This window comes from Felis catus, chromosome B4, assembly GCF_018350175.1.
Source record: "Felis catus isolate Fca126 chromosome B4, F.catus_Fca126_mat1.0, whole genome shotgun sequence".
In the NCBI taxonomy this organism is placed as follows: domain Eukaryota; kingdom Metazoa; phylum Chordata; class Mammalia; order Carnivora; family Felidae; genus Felis; species Felis catus.
In genome coordinates this window covers 52,815,255-52,834,283 of record NC_058374.1, presented here as the reverse complement: position 1 = coordinate 52,834,283, position 19,029 = coordinate 52,815,255, and the positions used below count along the sequence as shown (strand labels likewise).

General features: G+C 34.2%; 1 protein-coding gene across 3 annotated transcripts in view; it reads right to left on the bottom strand.

Moving 5' to 3' along the window:
* Positions 1–19,029, bottom strand: part of AEBP2 (AE binding protein 2) — a 95,158-nt gene that overhangs the window by 14,552 nt on the left and 61,577 nt on the right. The window contains exons 6-9 of one of the 3 annotated variants that reach the window (XM_023256824.2): positions 17,379–17,446; positions 14,705–14,818; positions 12,066–12,092; positions 9,951–11,528 (exon numbers count right to left, since the gene is read on the bottom strand). In XM_023256824.2, coding sequence (XP_023112592.2) covers positions 11,483–11,528; positions 12,066–12,092; positions 14,705–14,818; positions 17,379–17,446 — 255 coding nt within the window. In that variant the 3' untranslated portion in view covers positions 9,951–11,482. Of the gene's footprint in view, positions 1–9,950; positions 11,529–12,045; positions 14,211–14,704; positions 14,819–17,378; positions 17,447–19,029 lie in introns of those variants that run through there. The other 2 variants (XM_023256825.2, XM_023256826.2) reach the window with 2 other exon arrangements.

The window sequence follows — 19,029 nt, the reverse complement described above, 5'->3', positions numbered from 1 at the left end:
TAAGGGATGGAGGAAATGATCCTAGAAGGGCATTTTAAAAGTATCTCAACCTCCAGGGTGCCTGGATGGCTCAGGTAAGCATTCAATTCTTGATTTTGGGTCAAGTCATGATCTCATGGTTTGCCCTGCACTGACAGCTGACAGGGGATCCTCTCTCTCCCTCTCTCTGCCCCTTGTGCATGCACACTTGCTCTCTCAAAAATAAGCCAACAACAAAATATCTCAACTTCCAATACTTCATAATATGGCATCTAGGCAGACCCAGTGGCCCATATTAACAGCCACAGGAAATGCCTGCTACATACTCTTTGTTGCTTACTATAAATCACTTCTGTATTTTCTTTTGCCCTTTTTTTTCCTAGCAAAGAAGATAAAATTTCAACTGATATTAGCTAAATTTGCTTTGAATTTGTCTTGTGTTCAAATTTCCTTACAAACTATAACTATCAACTATCTTCTCCATACTAAATATTGTTCTCTACTTTAGGAAATATGTTGCTAAGTTCCTAAGTGGTTTGCCAAAATAAGTCATAATGCTGAAGGCAAAAAACAAATAATTTTTGGTGCAGTCCTATGGTAACAAGGCTGTATTTTTCCCTATTTGGAAATGCATCTAGGTAGGACTTGTCTGCCAGATTGAATATAACATACCATAAAGGCAAGACCCACTTTTAAGTGCTTTAAGGACATTTCTGATGTTTTACCTCTCACAAAGATAAAAGGAGCAACGTGTTGTTCTGTATTATGCCATTACTTTTTTACATCCCATTTTAAAAGAAAACCTGTAATGGTACAATCAGAGCATCACAGAGCTAAAAAGGACACTCATTCTAACCCCTTACCTCACTCCAAAGCAAGTCTGAATTTGATAGTATATTTGATTAAAACCTGATATTAGGGGTGCTAATGGGCTTACTCAGTTAAACATCAGACTTCAGCTCAGGTCATGATCTCATGGTTCATGAGTTCAAGCCCCACATTGGGCTCTTTGCTATCAGGGCAGAGCCTGCTTCGGATCCTCTGTTCCCCTCTGTCTCTGCCCCTCCTCCTCTTGCCCTCTCTCTCTCCAAAATAAACATTTAAAACAAAACAAAACAAAACAAGACACCGGATCTTAACTTTCCCAGTAATGAATTCTATTATTTTAAAATCTTGGGAACTTACTTTTCAGTAAAATTTAAACTTTGAAAATTATGATTTACTTTTTTTTTTAATGTTTATTGATTTTGAGAGAAAGAGAATGAGCATTGGAGGGGCAGAGAGAGAGAGAGAGAGAGAGAGAGAGAGAGAGAGAATCCCAAGCAGGATCCGTGCTGTCAGCACAGAGCCCAACGTGGGCCTTGATCCCACGAACCATGAGATCATACCCTGAGCCAAAATCAAAAGTCAGACACTCTACTGACTAAGCCACCCAGGCTTCCTGATTTACTCCTTATTTTCTGCTATCTGGAAAGCAAGACAGAGCAGCAGCCTTCAGACTGGTATTTCCACTGCCTCTTCACCAGGCCCAGCTTTGCATCTACTACTAGACAGGGTGGCCCAAACAAATCTGACCATCATTTCCCTTCTTGCAACCTTAAATTACTTACACTAATTTTTTACATAAAGTGCAAACTGTGACAAATGGAGACGAGACCCTCAGCAGGGGACCCTCCCTACCTCTGCAGACTTCCCACACACCCATTAGGCAACCCCTCCACCTAAACACCAGGCTGTTCTTTGCTGCGGCACATGGAGATCCTATGTTAAACCACCCCATGTCCCCTTCCATTCTCCAGCACTAAGTTGGTCATAATCTTTAAAAGGTAACTGTGGGTTCTCCTCTGAGGGGAGCCCGCCCTGATGCTCTGGGACTGGCCAAATGCTCTCTGTGCTTCCACCATGCTCCAGACAGAGCTCCGACGTGACACTTCACACTGGACAGAAATTATGTTACACATACTTCTCCCTACTCCCAAGTCTGCAAAGCATAAAGAGAACGTATTCATTTTTGTTCAAAGTAGTAAGTTTGTGTTGGGTACTAAATATTTATACCATTGTACTAAACTTTTTGTCTTCTTTGAACATGCCATTTCCTCTGGCAAATTTCACCATGTCCTACATCCAGTTTATTTTTATTTTTTTAAGTAGGTTTCACGGCCAGCATGGAGCCCATTGTGGGACTTAAACTCATAACCCTGTGATCAAGACCCAAGCTGAGTCGGTCACTTAACCAACTGAGCCACCCAAATGCCCCTTCTATGTCCAGTTTCAAAGTTGCTTTCTCTGGGATATCACTCACAAATTCTGTAAGAAATTTCTCCAAATACTTGTTATTTACATGATCTTGGAAACATCATTCACCCTCTCTGCAGCTGCTTCCTCCACCATAAAATGGAGTAATATCAACTTCAGTTATTGTAAGGATTAAATGAGTTAATGTACTAAGAACAGAGTCTGGTACTTGGTGTTCACTATTCCTATTATTCCAAGAGATAATGTTAATGCCTACTTAACCCACATTATTAAGGAAAAATATGTAAGATGACTCACTTAACTGCAAATGATATATCCAATTAAGGGGTTACATTCACAATATATATAGAACTCCTACAACTCAACACCAAAAAAATATAATCATCCAATTAAAAGATGGCAGATGACCTGATGGAAATTTTTCCAAAGAAGACAGTGATTAACAGACACATAAAAAGATGCTCAATTTTCACTAGTCATCAGGAAAGTGCAAATCATAACCACAATGAAGAGGCACCTGGATGGCTCAGTTGATTGAGCATCCAACTCTTGCTCTTGGCTCAGGTCATGATTGCAATCATGTTGTGGGATCGAACCCTACATGGAGCCTGCTTAAGATTCCTTCTCCCTCTGCCCCTCTCTCCCATTTATACTCGCTCTAAAATAAAAAACAAAACAAAACAACAGAAAAACCTATAATGAGGTATCACCTGAGTCACACTGGCTAGTATCAAAAACACAAGAAATAAAAGGTGTTGGTAAGGATGTGGAGAAAAGGGAACTTCTGTTCACTGTTGGTGGGAAAGCAAATTGGTGCAACCAATGTGGAAAACAGTATGAAGATTCCTCAAACAGTTAAAAATAGAAATACCATATGACCTAGTAATTCCACTGCTAGGTGTTTAAAGAAACACAAAACCTCTAATTCAAAAAGATATATGCATCCTTGTTTATTGCAGAATTATTTACAATAGCCAAGATATGAAAGCAGCCCAAGTGTCCATTAATAAAGTATGGTATATGTGTGTGTGTAAAATATACAATATATATACATATGTATATGCATATGTATTGTAATATGTATATATTATAATGTATATGTATATTATGTATGTACTTATATATAATGTATTCATATGTATATATATTGTATTATGTATATAACTGTATATTGTACACACACACACATATATTATGTATATGTAAAAATAATGAAATACCTATCAGCAATAAGAAAAAAGATCTTGCCTTTTGCAACAATATGGATGGACCTAGAGGGTATTTTGCGAAGTGAAATAAGTCAGAGAAAGGCAAATATTATGACTTTACTTATATATGGAATCTAAACAAATGAGTAATAATTTTTTTAAAAAGACTCATAAATAAAGAGCAGAAACTGATGTGGGGTGGTGGGAGAAGCAGGTGAAGGGGATTAAGAGATATAAACTTCCAGTTATAAAGTCATGTGGATGACAAGTACAATGTAGAGAATATAGTACTATGTAATGTACGGAACTGTTGAATAACTATGTTGTACGCCTGACACGAATGTTAACATTGTCTAGCAACTAGATTTCAATTAAAAAAATTTCTGGCTGAAACATAAAATAAAAAATAAAATGTCACACTGGTTAAAAAAAAAAAGTGACTCGGGGCGCCTGGGTGGCGCAGTCGGTTAAGCGTCCGACTTCAGCCAGGTCACGATCTCGCGGTCCGTGAGTTCGAGCCCCGCGTCAGGCTCTGGGCTGATGGCTCAGATCCTGGAGCCTGTTTCCGATTCTGTGTCTCCCTCTCTCTCTGCCCCTCCCCCGTTCATGCTCTGTCTCTCTCTGTCCCAAAAATAAATAAACGTTGAAAAAAAAAAATTTATAAAAAAAAAAAAAAGTGACTCATTTAAATTGGTGTTTGGTACACAGGCTGTAAGGGATAAGCAGTTGTCTTAGTGTACCTAAATTTTTTATCACAAGTAACTAGAACCATTGATCATTCTTTACCACCATTTGGCAGCTGATAAGCATATCAAATAGTATCTGTCTCTACTAGGTCTTAGGTTGAATTCCTGAATAAGCATTCAGTTTTTAAATGCTTTTCCAAGGGGTGCCTGGCTGGCTCAGTTGAGAAGCATGTACTCTTGATCTCAGGGTCATGAGTTTGAGCCCCATGTTGGGTGTAGAAATTACCTAAATAAAACTTAAAAAAAAAAAAAAAAAGAGAGAGAGAAAGAAAATGGTCTTCCAGCTTCTGCCTTTGCTCCCTTATAGTCAATTCTTCAGTCTGGGTGACTCTTGAAAAACATAATCCAGATCCTTTTCTCAAATTCCTCCAATGGCTCCCCATCTGCTCAAAGATAAAGTCCTTTCACATCAACCCCAGCCCTACAACACACCATGCATGATGTAATGTAAGCTCCAAGCAGCTAGAATTTTTAATGTTTTGTTGAATGCAGCATCACCAGTACCTGGAATCCTAGTAGGACAACGTAAGAAACTCATGTGTATTTAAATAAATGATCTTGCCTCAAGGGTTTTTACACTTGCTGTTCTCTCTGCCAGGAATGCTAATCCCTCAGATACCTGCATGACTTCCCACTCAGCCTCTCAGGGCTTTGCTCAAATGTCACTGATCAATAAGGTTTTACCAACTACCCTACTTAAATCACATCACAAATTCTCTATCCCTCCCTCCACTTTGTTTTCCTTCACAGAATTTCCACCACCTTTCCCCCTCTATATGTATTACTCATCTGCATATTGCCTGTCATCTCCCATCCCCACACTTATAAGTTCCATGAGATCAAGAATATTTTATTTTGTTCACTGCTTGAACCCGTAGCATCCAGAGCAGCGCCTTGCACATTGCAAATGCCCTAAGAGTTTGCGTTCCATTAATCTTTTATTAAATTTGAAGGCTAACAGTTAACTTCATGACATTCCCTAGTACAACAGCAACAAATTTCTTTGCTAGAAATATTTGCTCTAAAATCTCCAGTATAAATACTTAGACTTCCATCTGAAGCCACACAAGTAACCTAAAAACTGACATAAATGATGATTAAACGGATAATTCATTCTTCAACATTGCCTAATCACATCCCAGAAGTCTTTTTGTACTTATAGTAAATCTGAAATAATGATCTGAAATAATAATCTGAAGTCAGAAGAGTTCAGAAATCTTGTGCCCCCACTACCTAAAATACGAACAGAAAATAACAAAAAATGTTCAGTATCACTAGATCAGCAGAAAATGTAAATACAGTATTTATTGATCTATTTCAAGATCATTATGCTGAGTGAAAGCCAAACACAATCGAGTACATACTGTATGATTCTGTTTATTTAAATTTTAGAAAATGCAAACCAATCTACATGGAGACTAGAGCTCAGTGGTTGCCTGGGCTGGGCTGTAAGAGAAGGACAAACAAGCATGAGGAAACTCATGGAAGTGATGGTAATGTTCTGTCTTAACTGTTGATTTCAAAGTTAGGTGCATCTGTCAAAACTCACCTAACTGTACAATTAAGATTGACTGACAAATAAAATACTTACTGAAGTTAGTTAAGATTATTTTTGTGATCACCCATGACTGGGGAGTTTTTTATTCCCCAAGAATAATCAGAAAGATGAAGGAACCTACATAGATTTCTTCCAATGACAAGAAAAGACCATACATCTCAAGTGGGTTTGAAAGGATAAGATAAACAGGTTACGACTGTACCCATCAAACCATGCTCATCAAAACAAGGACTATACAAATCCTCTTAGGTAATAATAGCATGCCATTTTATAAATGAAAAAAAGCAGGCATAGAGGGTTCAACTTCCCCCAAACCACAGTTTTCAGCTGAACTGAGAATCAAACACAAGCGATTCTCTTAACTCACTTTTCCACCTTAGAATGACTAAATTTAAAGGTTGGTAATATTCAAGTATTGGTACAGGGCAGGGAAAAAAGCATTCACATCCAGTTTATGTTGGCACCACCCTTTCAGAAAAACATTTCAGTAATAACAAACTTAAAATAGACACAACTCGCAACTCTTTTAAGCCAGTTAATACTCCCTTCCAGGAAATGACACTACAGAAATCTTTTCAACTATATTTTCAAGAATGCTGCTGTATTAATTACATGACAATAAATTTGTAAGCAATCTTAATGTCAACCAATAAGAAATGGCTAAATAATTTAAGGTGTATCACACCTGGCCATAAAAAAAAGAATGAGATCTATACAGATGTCTTGAGTAAAAGCCAAACCCTAGAACTGAGTGTATAACAATTTAAGAAGCAAACACAAAGGTTGGGAGGGAATCATCAAAATACTTATCTGGAGACCAGGAAAAGCATGCTCAGTTGAAGGTAATGACTTTCACTTTTATCCCTATTTCTCATACTGTTAATTTCTTCATTTTTGCAAATATAATCTAATAACAAAGAAACTAAGATATATTTTTAACGACTATCAATGTTAAAGACAAATTCTGAATGAACTGCCAACTGTTCTGAATTACATTTAAAAAGAAAATTAGACATTTTGGTTGATTTAGGGAAGAACATACAGTGAAAGAGATTCACAGAAACTTAACGAAGCTTTCTTACCTTCTATAAAGAATGACATTTACTACAATCTTTTAGGGGCATTATGCAGGTATTAAAAAGATATTTAGGTAATAAGAAGATAACCAATTAGGCTTTCTTAATCTCTGAAATTCAAGAAGACATACCTGGGAATCTCCTGACCCACTCTTCTGCAACACTCAATGACATTTATATAAAACTATCCACACTGGGCCCAGCTATTAAGAGTAAAATGCTCATGTTTTACAATCTATTATTATTCCTTTGCTACATATTCTCCAGAAAATTATTTCTGCTTTTCTAAAAGGAAAAAGACCCCAAATGTAAACCTAATATAAGAGCTGTTAAGCATAGATTCATGAAATGGTTGTAATAAACATATAAATCCTTGGCAATTTCTTAATAAATTCATAAGATTTGTAAGACACATAAATTCATTAAGATTTTTCTTTAGCAAAAGCATATAAATATCGGAGAGAAAAAGGTCCTTGAGTGGGGACAATGCTCTGGGACAACAAAACATTTAAATAAAGAAATCAAGTGCTGGATAACTCCTTCAAAATACTATTAAACATATTACTCATATCATAAATATAATTGAGGTCTTATTGTAATAAAAAAAATGGGGCTTTACCAAAAACTAAATTAAGCACCTTTTTCACAAAATCAAATAAACCAAAAATGGTTACAACTGAATATATAAAAATACAGCATCAGTAATCCTTTACACTGAGCATGTTTAGACAAACTACAATTCCCTTTATAGGTTTATAAATAAAAGTACATAACATTATCACAGTATGGTTTAAGCTGACTGCTTCAACCCTACTAGTGTTTTATGGACAGAATTCTCCAAAATATGTTACTATAACAAGTACTCACCTATAATACTCTTTCAACAAATCCTTTACAGACTAGTTTGTGCCATGTATCATGCTAGGGACTGGCTGTGGCAGAAACACTGAAAACAACTTTATAGTGGTATTGCAATTGTACATTTATTTCCTCTCTCACATTGTGAAAAGCAGTGTGGTATAGTGAAAAGAATACTGATGTAGAAAAAAATGTGGGTTGCAATTCCTGACCTAACCACTAACAACTCCTTTTTATGTTCAGAGTAATAGAACTATGTGTTATGTACCATGCAAAACTGATTCAGAAAAATCTGATTGGAGTATGTAAATGTTAAAAAAAAAATTTAATTGAAAATAAGAATACAGCATTTCATTACATTTTTAAGGCTCTGAGGCTCATAACCATTGGAAATGACAAAATACTCTAACCTAAAAAGAAAAAAATTCTGCAGGCTCTTATTTATATTAAAGCTATAATGTTAGAATTATATAACCTTCTACCAGGTCACAGATTCTTTAAGAATTAAAAAAGAAAAACATGTAAGAAATTTTCTAACAAATTTTATCCTTTTAAGAAATAGTCTCTAATTGTCTAGAAAAATATTTTTAATTTTCAAAATGTACTGTTTCCTCTCTCAAAAACCCACAACATTCAGGGTGCCTGGCTGGCTAAGTCGGGGGAGCATGCAACTCTTGATCTTGGGGTTGTGAGTTCAAGCCCCACAGTGGGCATTACTTAAAAACACAATCTTAAAAAAAAAATTCAAATAACATATATGACTTAACTACTTTTCTAAAAAAGACTATGTATGTATATTAGCATCTCTTTGTAGGTCTACAACCCTAAGCCTTCTTTACAGATAAATATCAGTTTTTCGTACTGAGAATCTACCTAAACCAAGAATTTGTGTCTGCCTTTTAGAGAACTATGCAGTGGTATTAAAGGTTTAACAACAACAACAACAAAAGTTTATACAGAAAGCACCCAACTATTTTACAGACTCCAACCATATTTTTCCATTTAAAATTTTATCCGAATATCTAACACTTCTGTTGATCATATATTATTAAAACAAGAATTCAAATAGCAAACAATAAAAGATGTTTTAAGTAATTGTGGCAAATTCTATCCTTTTAAGAGTACTTGCATATTTAAAACATTTTATTAAGGTGTGAAAGGGAAAAAAGTTTTACAGTCAAAGATTTACTGACATGATTATCAATGCTTTCAATCAGAGTTAAACAAATCTTAAAATACGCATTGAGAGTTAATTATTGTCCATCTTAATTTCCTTTCATCTGAAATTCAGAAGTCATGTGTCCACTTTAGGGAAGATTTATATATGAAAAAGTTTATTAGAAAAATAAACAACTTTAAATTTTACAATATTTTCCACTTCCAAAATTCTTTTATATAGAGCAAATGTGCCTTATGGTTTAAACATAAACTTGACTTACAAAATCTCATTTAGTCCTAAAGATACAAAAACACAAATGGTGAAATTGAGAAATTCAATGTAAAATTTTTTTTTAAAAACACCATTTGTTGCAGATACCTAATATGGCAATATTTACTGAAAAGTATAAACAACTTTTACTGAACTTTACTGTACTGGTGTATTACCAAAATTAACATTATCAAATCAAAATGTAGATTAAGTTGTGTGGTTTAGGTTTATTTTTCCAAAAATTTTATCAACTATACCAGGAACTGGCAAATTTTTCCTTAAAAGGTCAGAGAGTAAATATTTTAGGTTTGCAGGCCCTAAGTTCTCACTACCCAACTCTGCTACTACAGGGAGAAAGCAGTCATACTTTCTCCTGAATGGATATACCTGTGGGCTGCAGTTTGTCTGCTGCTGAACTAGACAATGGATTTTGAGTAAGAGATTATTTCAGGTGCCATATTACAAATATGTCACATATAGGGGTCAGGAGGAACAATATAAAAGTAAACATCACTAAATGAACTATTATAAGTTAAAAATTTCACACTTATTTCCCAATCTTAATTGTATGTGTGTATATATACAAGTTACAAAACTATTTCAATTCCATATTCTTTTTGGTGTGTTAATATAGTATCAGACCGAAGTCAGATAAGCAGCAAAGTACCATGAAAGATTCAGTACTCAGAGGCTAGCTAATCAATAACCATGAAATTAGGTTTTGACATCTAAATATTTCTACACGAAAAAATTAATTTATTTGCTGTGCCCCTAAAGAAAATGAGATGTATATTTCAGATGTCGTTTTAAAATTCAATTGAATTGTTACAATTTTGAAGCTAAATGTGATTTGCTTTGTTTTATTAGAAAAAATACTCAGGCAAGGTCTACAATCATCGGTCAATTAAGAATGACTTACAAGAACATGAGGCAATAAAATAAAAAATACAGGTACAAACTATATATCTGAAACACTTCTATTTGGCAATTTTATAACAAATCAAAATTTTAAAAGAACAAAGGAGATCGCAGATTACTTCGTAGATACAGAATAAAGCAATTGATGAAGTGCTTAAGCAAAAGAAAACAAAAAAAGTAAAACACACTGCTTTCCTTTTCTTTTTAAAAAATAAATCACATTTGCTACAGATCAAATGGATAATACCCTTATTAAACAACCATTCCAGAATGTCTTATAGTAGCAGTGCTTTTATTTGCACTTCATTTAATTTTATATGACTCATTTCATGTATATAGATAGCTCTTTACCCCACTGTTAACGAATAAAGTCTCCCATAATTTTTATTATTTTAAAAATTTTTTTAAAGTAAATGAGAAATGATTTATGTATCATGGAACCTTTCCCATTTTGGAACCAAAGGCTTAATTCTATATTTTTGTCTATTCTTTTCTTTAAAAAATTTAGTGTAAAAACTGCTGGTTTTTATATCACTGTAGTAAAGTGAAAACTCCTCAATCAGGAGTATTTTTCTGCAGTTTGACTGCATATAACCACATATACTTTACAATATGTCCTTCCAACAGTAAGGAAATAATTGATTTCACGGTCACTGTCAGAAATGAGTGCCATAATTCTATTATGGGTATAGGTCCTCCCTCAAAGACTTTCTGGAAGGATGTTCAATGTGTTTTGTTCTTATAGATATTAACAGTAGTACATAGTCCCTTAAGTCTGCAAAGACATTTATTGTTAAAGAAGGTGCTTTATTAACAATTCCTCTGGCAGCACTAGTGAATTACAATATCCTTCAATATTATTTCTACCCATAATATATACATTTAACTTTCATGCCTCTAGAAAAACATCTACAGTACATTTCATAATATAAAAATATATTACAAATCTGCTGAATTATTTACAAGCAATGTTCTATTATCTCTATGCAACATTTGTTTGATACAATACTAACAAGTTACACATATTTCCATTTCTGTAAGTTAAAAAAAATCCATATGGCTTCTTGCTTACCAAGCAAGAAAGTGATTTTATTTTCCTTTTCAAAACCAACTTTGGTGCATAAAGGATTCAGTTTGAAGATACTTAAAAAAAAAAAATACAATTTTTCTTATGTTAAGATAAAACAGCTCATAAACCAAATGCTTTCCTCAGAAAAAAAATTAGAGGCTTATATAGGTTAAAATGAAAATATGAGGATTATTCAAATAATTTGAAATAGAGGTTTTTCAAAAACCGTTAACAGATTAGTTATATAGGTAAATATTAACATACTGTACTCCATGAGAAAACCCTAGTCCTGAAAAGGGAGCCACCAGACATACTGCAACACTCTTTAACAGAAATTTTCAGCCCTAATTCGATAGACGAATTTTTAGTTGATTGCAAATGTCGTTCACTGTTTGCTTAAATACAAATTGAACACTTTTCTTATCAGAGTTCTGCAAAAGAACACAAATGGCAACCAATCACATCTATTTATCATAATTATCTCTTGATAATTTTCATTGTCTAAATATTTCCTAATATGACTTCAACTCAACAGACACTGTCAAGACAAATATCCTTACAGTGCTTTTGGTAATTTAAGGGCACATGTTGTAATTGTTTTTCTTTCCAATATAAACTAGTGTAATTGCTAAAGGGGGAAAAAAAAGCAGCTTAAAGCAGCAAGCATGCAAAGCCTTTAAGAAGCTGTTCCACTAAGTTGCCAGAAGAGTGTTTGCTCAGTCTCCCACAGTACCATTCCATGAAAATGTGGATATACAGTAATATATTAATATATTCCACAGAAGAGCCTACTTCATTCACAGAATGTTTACACTAAGCATAAATATTATTCTAAATACCGGATTTAAGAAAAAAAAAAGGAAGGGGGTTATGACTCTAATGTGCAACTTTTACTAAACCCATTGTCAGTGACTAAGACTGCAGGTGTCCCCGCTTGTTTGCTTTTTATGTATTTATTTATTTTTTACCTCTTCAACCTCTTCTGCGGCATTGTTCTAGAAAAAGAGAAAAAGGAATATTCTTTTATTGGACTGAATCAAAAACACATTAAGTATTTCAAAAGAGACATTAAAAACATTAATAAGATATAGGCAGTGTGATAATCACTGATCATTAAAATTTATTTCCAAAGCATTCATACATTAATGGATGCAAATTTCAGTTATATAATATAGCTTTTTAATAAATCCTTTTTATGTAGGCTAATGTGATTCTAAAAAAGAATATCATGCCTAACACATGTATGTTAGCCAACTAGGACTTTAAAACTGATGTTTAAACCTTGAATAAATATGTTCTTTTTAGTTTCATTTTGAAGTTAATACATTCTTAGGTTTGTCATGCTTTCATTTTGAGATGTGTATAAGCCACAAAATATTTCTCCTAAAACAAGTCTGAATAATCACTTTATTCTTTTTACTTAATTTCACAAGTTCTCCAAATCAAAATCCAGACCTCGCTCACATGTTACACCACAGCAAATGTAGCCAGTTCTATTAATCTGTACCACTTTAGGAAAGACTCCATTCTAATTCCGGAATAGCAGAATCATGAAAATTTAGAGTCAAAATTAAATGTTAAGACCGGGGCAGGGGGCAGTAATACAGTTAAAGAAAATTAACTCCACAGATGCATTTAATATGTCTTAAGAACACCTTCATTACCCAAGAGTGACATCAATTTAGAATTGCAGACTTAACACTTTTCAGAACACACAATGCAATTCCTATGCTCTTTTGGACAATAGTTCTGCACCCAAATGGTTTTTTTTTTTTTTAAGTTAATTTCACTAATATCTAAATTGCTTCCTATATACACAAAATAGCAAAAATAAGCTGTCTGTGAAAAAGGAAGAGCCTCAGAGAGGGAGAAGTAGAATGCAGGGCAGAAACACAAAGTTAGTCTGAATCTTATAATTAAGATTCATGCCCCTTTGTCAACTCTCTGCCTAAGGGATGTTTACAACCAGTTCTAATAGCAGGGTGGCTCTCCCCAAATATCACTCTTTTAAAATGCTAATTTTAATTACTCCCTTCAAAGAGTCAGCAGAAATAAACCCTAAATTAAGTACCAGTAAATAAAGAATATTCAATTATTTTTCTTAAAAAGAAAAAGGTAAATCATGACTTGCCCGTATTTTTGATAGTGGATTTCCCTCAATCTCTCCTCTGAGGTAATTTCACCGTTTTTTCTCAATAGTTAATAGTTAATTTCTCAAGAACACAGTTCCATCACACAGAAAACAAGTTTTTATTGTACTTATTATTAGCATCTGCACTAGAAGATCTTTAAAACAATTTGCGGGGTTGGAGTGCCTGGGTAGCTCAGTCGGAAGCATCAAACTTTTCATTTCAGCTCAGGTCATGATCTCACAGTCGTTGGATCGACTCCAAGTTGGGCTCTATGGTGACAATGCAGAGCCTGCTTGGGATTCTCTCTTCCTCTCTCTGCCCTCCCCCTCCAATCAAAATAAATAAACTTAAAAAATAATAATTTGGGGGGAATAGGGAAAACTTAAGAATCTTGGGGTTTCCACAAGGCAAGTCCCATTCATTATGTGAGAATTTCCCTCAGAAGAGATCTTAAATTATAGAAATCCTATTATACTGAATTGCATTCCAGAAAGTTGAGTCACAGAATAAACAGAACCTTCAGAGTGTTTAACTGCTACAGGATTTGACATAGGGACAGAGTCTCTTTATGACAGCTAAAATTCACACTTGGGATTATCAATTATTATATGCTATCTTATTCTTATTCAACCTATTCCTATGCAAAATACATATCAAGTTGAAATTGATTTTTAAAACATAAAAATCTGCTCATAAAGAGTGCCTTTTAAGCATTTTCCCCACTTTCTGAATCACCCTAGTATACGTCATTTGGATGGAGGCAGTGTGGAGTTCAGTCATACCCTATCTGTGTAACCTTAGGCAAGCTATTTAAACTCTTGCCTCAGTTTTCCAATCTGTAAAACAGAGATAGTAACACCTACTTCACAGGCTGCTGTGAGGATGAAGTGTATGTAAAGCACCTAGCAAAGTGACTCAGCACATAGTCAGAAATGTTGGTCTCTTCTCCTTCCCCCCCTATACCTTCATAAGCACAGCACACTAAAACAAAGGTCAGATCAGAAAATTATTAGCAATGTGAACACTGAGCTACCTCTTAAAAACAAACACAAGAATATTTAAACTGTTCTAAAGGCTTGGGTAGAGTAGAAGTTTAAAAATTCATCATTTATGGTATTTTAGGGCATTTGTGGTATATTCCCAGATCCATAAAAGTCTGGTATTGTAAAAAGAATTACGTATGTAAACAAAAGACACTTATTTTCAAAATAGTATGTACATTAGAATTTAAGCTACGTAAGATAAATCTGGAATTAAGTTGGCATATAAACTTTACCAAAATAATTATCTTTCTGGATTCTACAATTTATAAGCTTTTGTGATGTAATTTCCATATACAAAGCTCCAGAAAGCAAGCTATGCTTGGTACTGAAATTCAGTACTTAAAATTAAGTCCTAACGTTATATCCAAAAAGTTTAGGGAAATTTAAGATTATGATTCAAAAATTAAAACATCTAATCAAGAATTAAATTACCTGTATATGTTTGGATCCAAAAGCAAGGCAGTATCTTTGGGTAGCTTTGATAAATGAACTACTTTAGTTTTTAATTGATGTCGTTCACTTTCATTCACCCACACGTCAGGCAGACTATGAATTAAAAAACAAGCCATAAATGAAAAAGCATTCATTTTAAACTTACCCTTTATATAACTTCACATTACCCAGACTTTTCTATTAGCGTGACTGAGCCACAGAAATTAACAACCTTCTCAGAAGCCAAAGAAATAGCAACGGGATGCGGAGTCCCAGGTGAAAAAATGACAGTGAAATTTCAGGCATGAATTTGGGAATGAATTAGGAATTTTTGCTGGCAAAGCCATATCAAACTTAGAAACACATATTATAGAACACTGCCTTGTCTTTTAGTTCAATGAGTAAATGTCATACTTGAGCTTGACTTGATGGAGTTTTTCTTTTTTTTTTTTTTTATTGAAGTATAGTTGACATCCAATGCTGTATTAGTTTCAGGTATACAACATAGTAATTCGACAATGCCAAAAATTACTCTCTCACCATATCATATTATTATAGTAATATTGACTATATTCCTTATCGTAACACCAAGTTGAGAAATAAGTAAACACTCAAGTAGATTAAACTCTACTTTAAAAAAATGCACATGACCAAAATCCTGAATTCAAAGAAATTCAATCCTATCGGGAAATTCAAATAAAAACAATTTGATTGATATTTATACTGATCAATATCCAAAATACTAAAAATACACAGATATTTGACTATACTTTAAAGAAACTGTTTATAACCTTAATATAAAAAGAGCTCTTACAAATCAGTATGAAACAGGTGAATATTCATCAGGGAAAAAGGAACACGATAGACAAAGGATACAAACCAACAATTCACCAAAGATAAAAACAGTTTAAAAATTATCTTATTTGTAATCAAAGAAATATAAAATGTAAGAATGATAACAGTGTTAATAACCAGAAAAATAAGCTCTCTAATGTAGTGGGTAGGATTATAATTGGCACAAATTTTCAGGAAGGCGATGTGTATTGAAACCCATCAATAATTTGCATATTTTGTGTACTGGCTGATCTTAATATCTCTTTAACAGTAGAGAAAAACGGGGACCTTTAGTGTTTCAGCAAAAAAAGGAGTTCATTAAATAAATTTTACACAGCCATTTCAAAATATTTTACAGTAGCGTTTCCACAAAACCTGGATGGAGGGGATGTGTGTGGAAAATATGTTCTACGTTAATGGAAGTTTGATAGTCACAGATTAAAAAAAAGCTAGATTTCTTTACTAATATGCTAACATGTATTGTAAACTCTCAAATCTATTGAAGAACTCTTAATTCACATCACATTAACATCTCCTTAGAATGAAGTCTGAGAAACAGTACTGTAGAAAAATACTGAGTAACAAAAGATAAATGTTAACCACATACTATTAATTTCTGAAAAACCAAGTATACACAATGAGAGTCCATTCATTTATTCTATTCTTGGTATTTATTGATTTTACCCCAAACTTCTATGATTTATATACCTTTATTACCTTTTCTAACAAAAAGAATTTTAATAAAAACACAAAAAGAGGGGCACTTGAGCGGCTTAGTCGGCTAAGCATCCGACTCTTGATTTTCGCTCAGGTCACAATCTCACAGTGCGTGGGTTTGAGCCCTCCATCAGGCTCTGTGCTGACAGTGCTGAGCCTGCTTGGGATTCTCTCTCCCCCTCCTCCTCCTCTTCCTTCTCTGCTTCTCCCCCAATTGTGCTCTCTCTCTCTCCAAAATAAATAAATAAACATTAAAAAAAAAGATAAAAGGAAAATTAAACATAAAAACATGAAAAACCTAGGGATTTTCAGGGCCAGAAAAATATAATGCTTTTGGAAAACAAGCCAAATGATTTTTCTTTATCACTGTGAGCTAGAAAATGTTTAGAATTTTTTTAAATGATTCAAACACAGGCAAAACTAAGGCTGCTTGCATACTGCCTGAGGGTCATCTAAAAATCATAAAAATAATTACATTCTAAAAATGATTAAAAATTGCTACAACTTTTATTGAAAACAGAAACAGCTAGTTGTAAAGGTTGTAACTTGAGTCAGGTACTATAAGAACTTTCACAGATACTTTAACCCTGACAGGTCAAAATGTTTTGCAGTCTAATTTCTGTAATTCTTTTATATTCAAACACAGTAACTATTCAAACACAGTAAATATTTGAGTGTAAGATCATAATAAAAATAAGAGAGTCTATGGGGCACCTGAATGGCTCAGTTATTAAGCATCTGACTTCAGCTCTGCTGTCAGTACAGAGCCACTTCAGATCCTCTGTCCCCTCTCTTTCTGCCCCACCCCCACACGTGCACCTGTATACTCACTCTCTCAAAAATAAAGATTAAAAAGAAAATAAGAAGGATGCCTGAGTGGCTCAGTCAGTTAAGCGTCTGACATTGGCTCAATCATGATCTCATGGTTTGTGAGTTCGAGCTCCGCACTGGGCTTTGGGCTGACAGCTCAGACCCTGGAACCTGCTTTGCATTCTGTGTCTCCCTCTCTCTCTCTGCCCCTCCACAGCTTGCATTCTGTCTCTCTCTCAAAAATAAACATTAAAAAAAATTTTTTAAAGAAAATAAGAGAGTCTATTAATTATACAGTATTTCAAATACTTACATGTCTTCAGGCATCCAATGAAGCAAAAGTTTTATCTTTCCAGAATCCTCTTTTCTCTTAGCTATTACCTAGTAATGATATAAGAGATCATAAAAATGATTTGTAAAACATTATTTTAATGCATCAATAAAAAGCAGTTTTGATTCTAATTAAGAATTTTTAAGTATTCATATCCTGGACCAGATATTATCACAGAATTTTGTTCTGACCTGCTTTAATAGCAGTTTCACCTTTTGATCATATATTTTCACAAAAGAAACAGAGAAAAAAGGAGTTGAAAAAATTTTGTATGCTCAAATATTAATACCATATTATCTTTATTAAGGGACTGAAAAATGCTATTTATTTTACTATTAAAGTCTGAAGATTAGCTAGACTGCCAACCAACAATGCATTATTGGTTGAAATTTTTTTTTTTTAATTTTTTTAATGTTTATTTATTTTTGAGACAGAGAGAGACAGAGTGCAAGTGGGGGAGGGGCAGAGAGAGAGGGAGACACAGAATCTGAAACAGGCTCCAGGCTCTGAGCTGTCAGCACAGAGCCCGACGCGGGGCTCGAACCCACGAACCTTGAGATCATGACCTGAGCCGAAGTCAGACGCTCAACCGACTGAGCCACCCAGGTGCCCCTAGTTGAAATATTTTTAAAGAATAAGATGGTAAAGAAAAAAGCACTGCGGAGATGGGAGAAGTCTATAATTTATGACTAAGATATTTGTTGTCTGCTTGGGTGTTTTTGTTTGCTGGTTGGTTTGTGTTACTTTAAATGAAACAGCCAATCAGTGTTCAGGTTCAATTATAAGGAATGTACAGATCAACCTAAATTAAAAAGACCTACATAACATAAAGTATAAAAAAGGGAATATACTGGGGTGCCCAGTTAAGTGCCCAACTTCAGCTCAGGTCATGACCTCGCGGTCTGTGAGTTCAAGCTCCCCGTAGGGCTCTGTGCTGACAGCGCAGAGCCTGGAGCTGCTTGGAATTCTGTGTCTCCCTCACTCTCTGACCCTCCCCGGTTCACGCTGTGTCTCTTTCTCAAAAATAAACATTTTTAACAAAGGGTAATATACTGGTCATTCATTACTAGATTCTGAAAATTAAGATAATGCTTAAATAATAACTGACCAAAATGGTATTTTGTAACTCTTACAACTTCCATATTAGCAAAATTAGCACTGTAGTGTTCTCATAATCGAAGTCTCAGTATTTTCACCAACTTTAAGCTGCAAACAGCCACCTCAAAATATGTTGAAGCATTAAAGTAAAAACAGCACTTTATACGTCAATAAAACTTATAACTCCCATTACTTAAAAATCAATAGTTAGGTACTCTAATTCTAGACTTGATAATAAGATTAATTTAAAAGACTAAAGACAAATCTGAGGATGCTGAAACAAAACACCTCTACAAAAAATTATAATATAAAAACAATGCAAACCAACTGACTAGTAACTAGGATTCTGCTGACCTCTTCTGGAGAAGGCTCAGAAGAAAATGTTTCAATTAAAGACGACAAATTAGGCAAACTGCATATAGCATAGTACCACCTCACACATATATTTTTCTGCAAAACCGTTTCATTATTTACACAGTTATTTCCTATAAATGCTTATTTGATTACTAAGGAAACTTAAAATTGCAGTTCATAT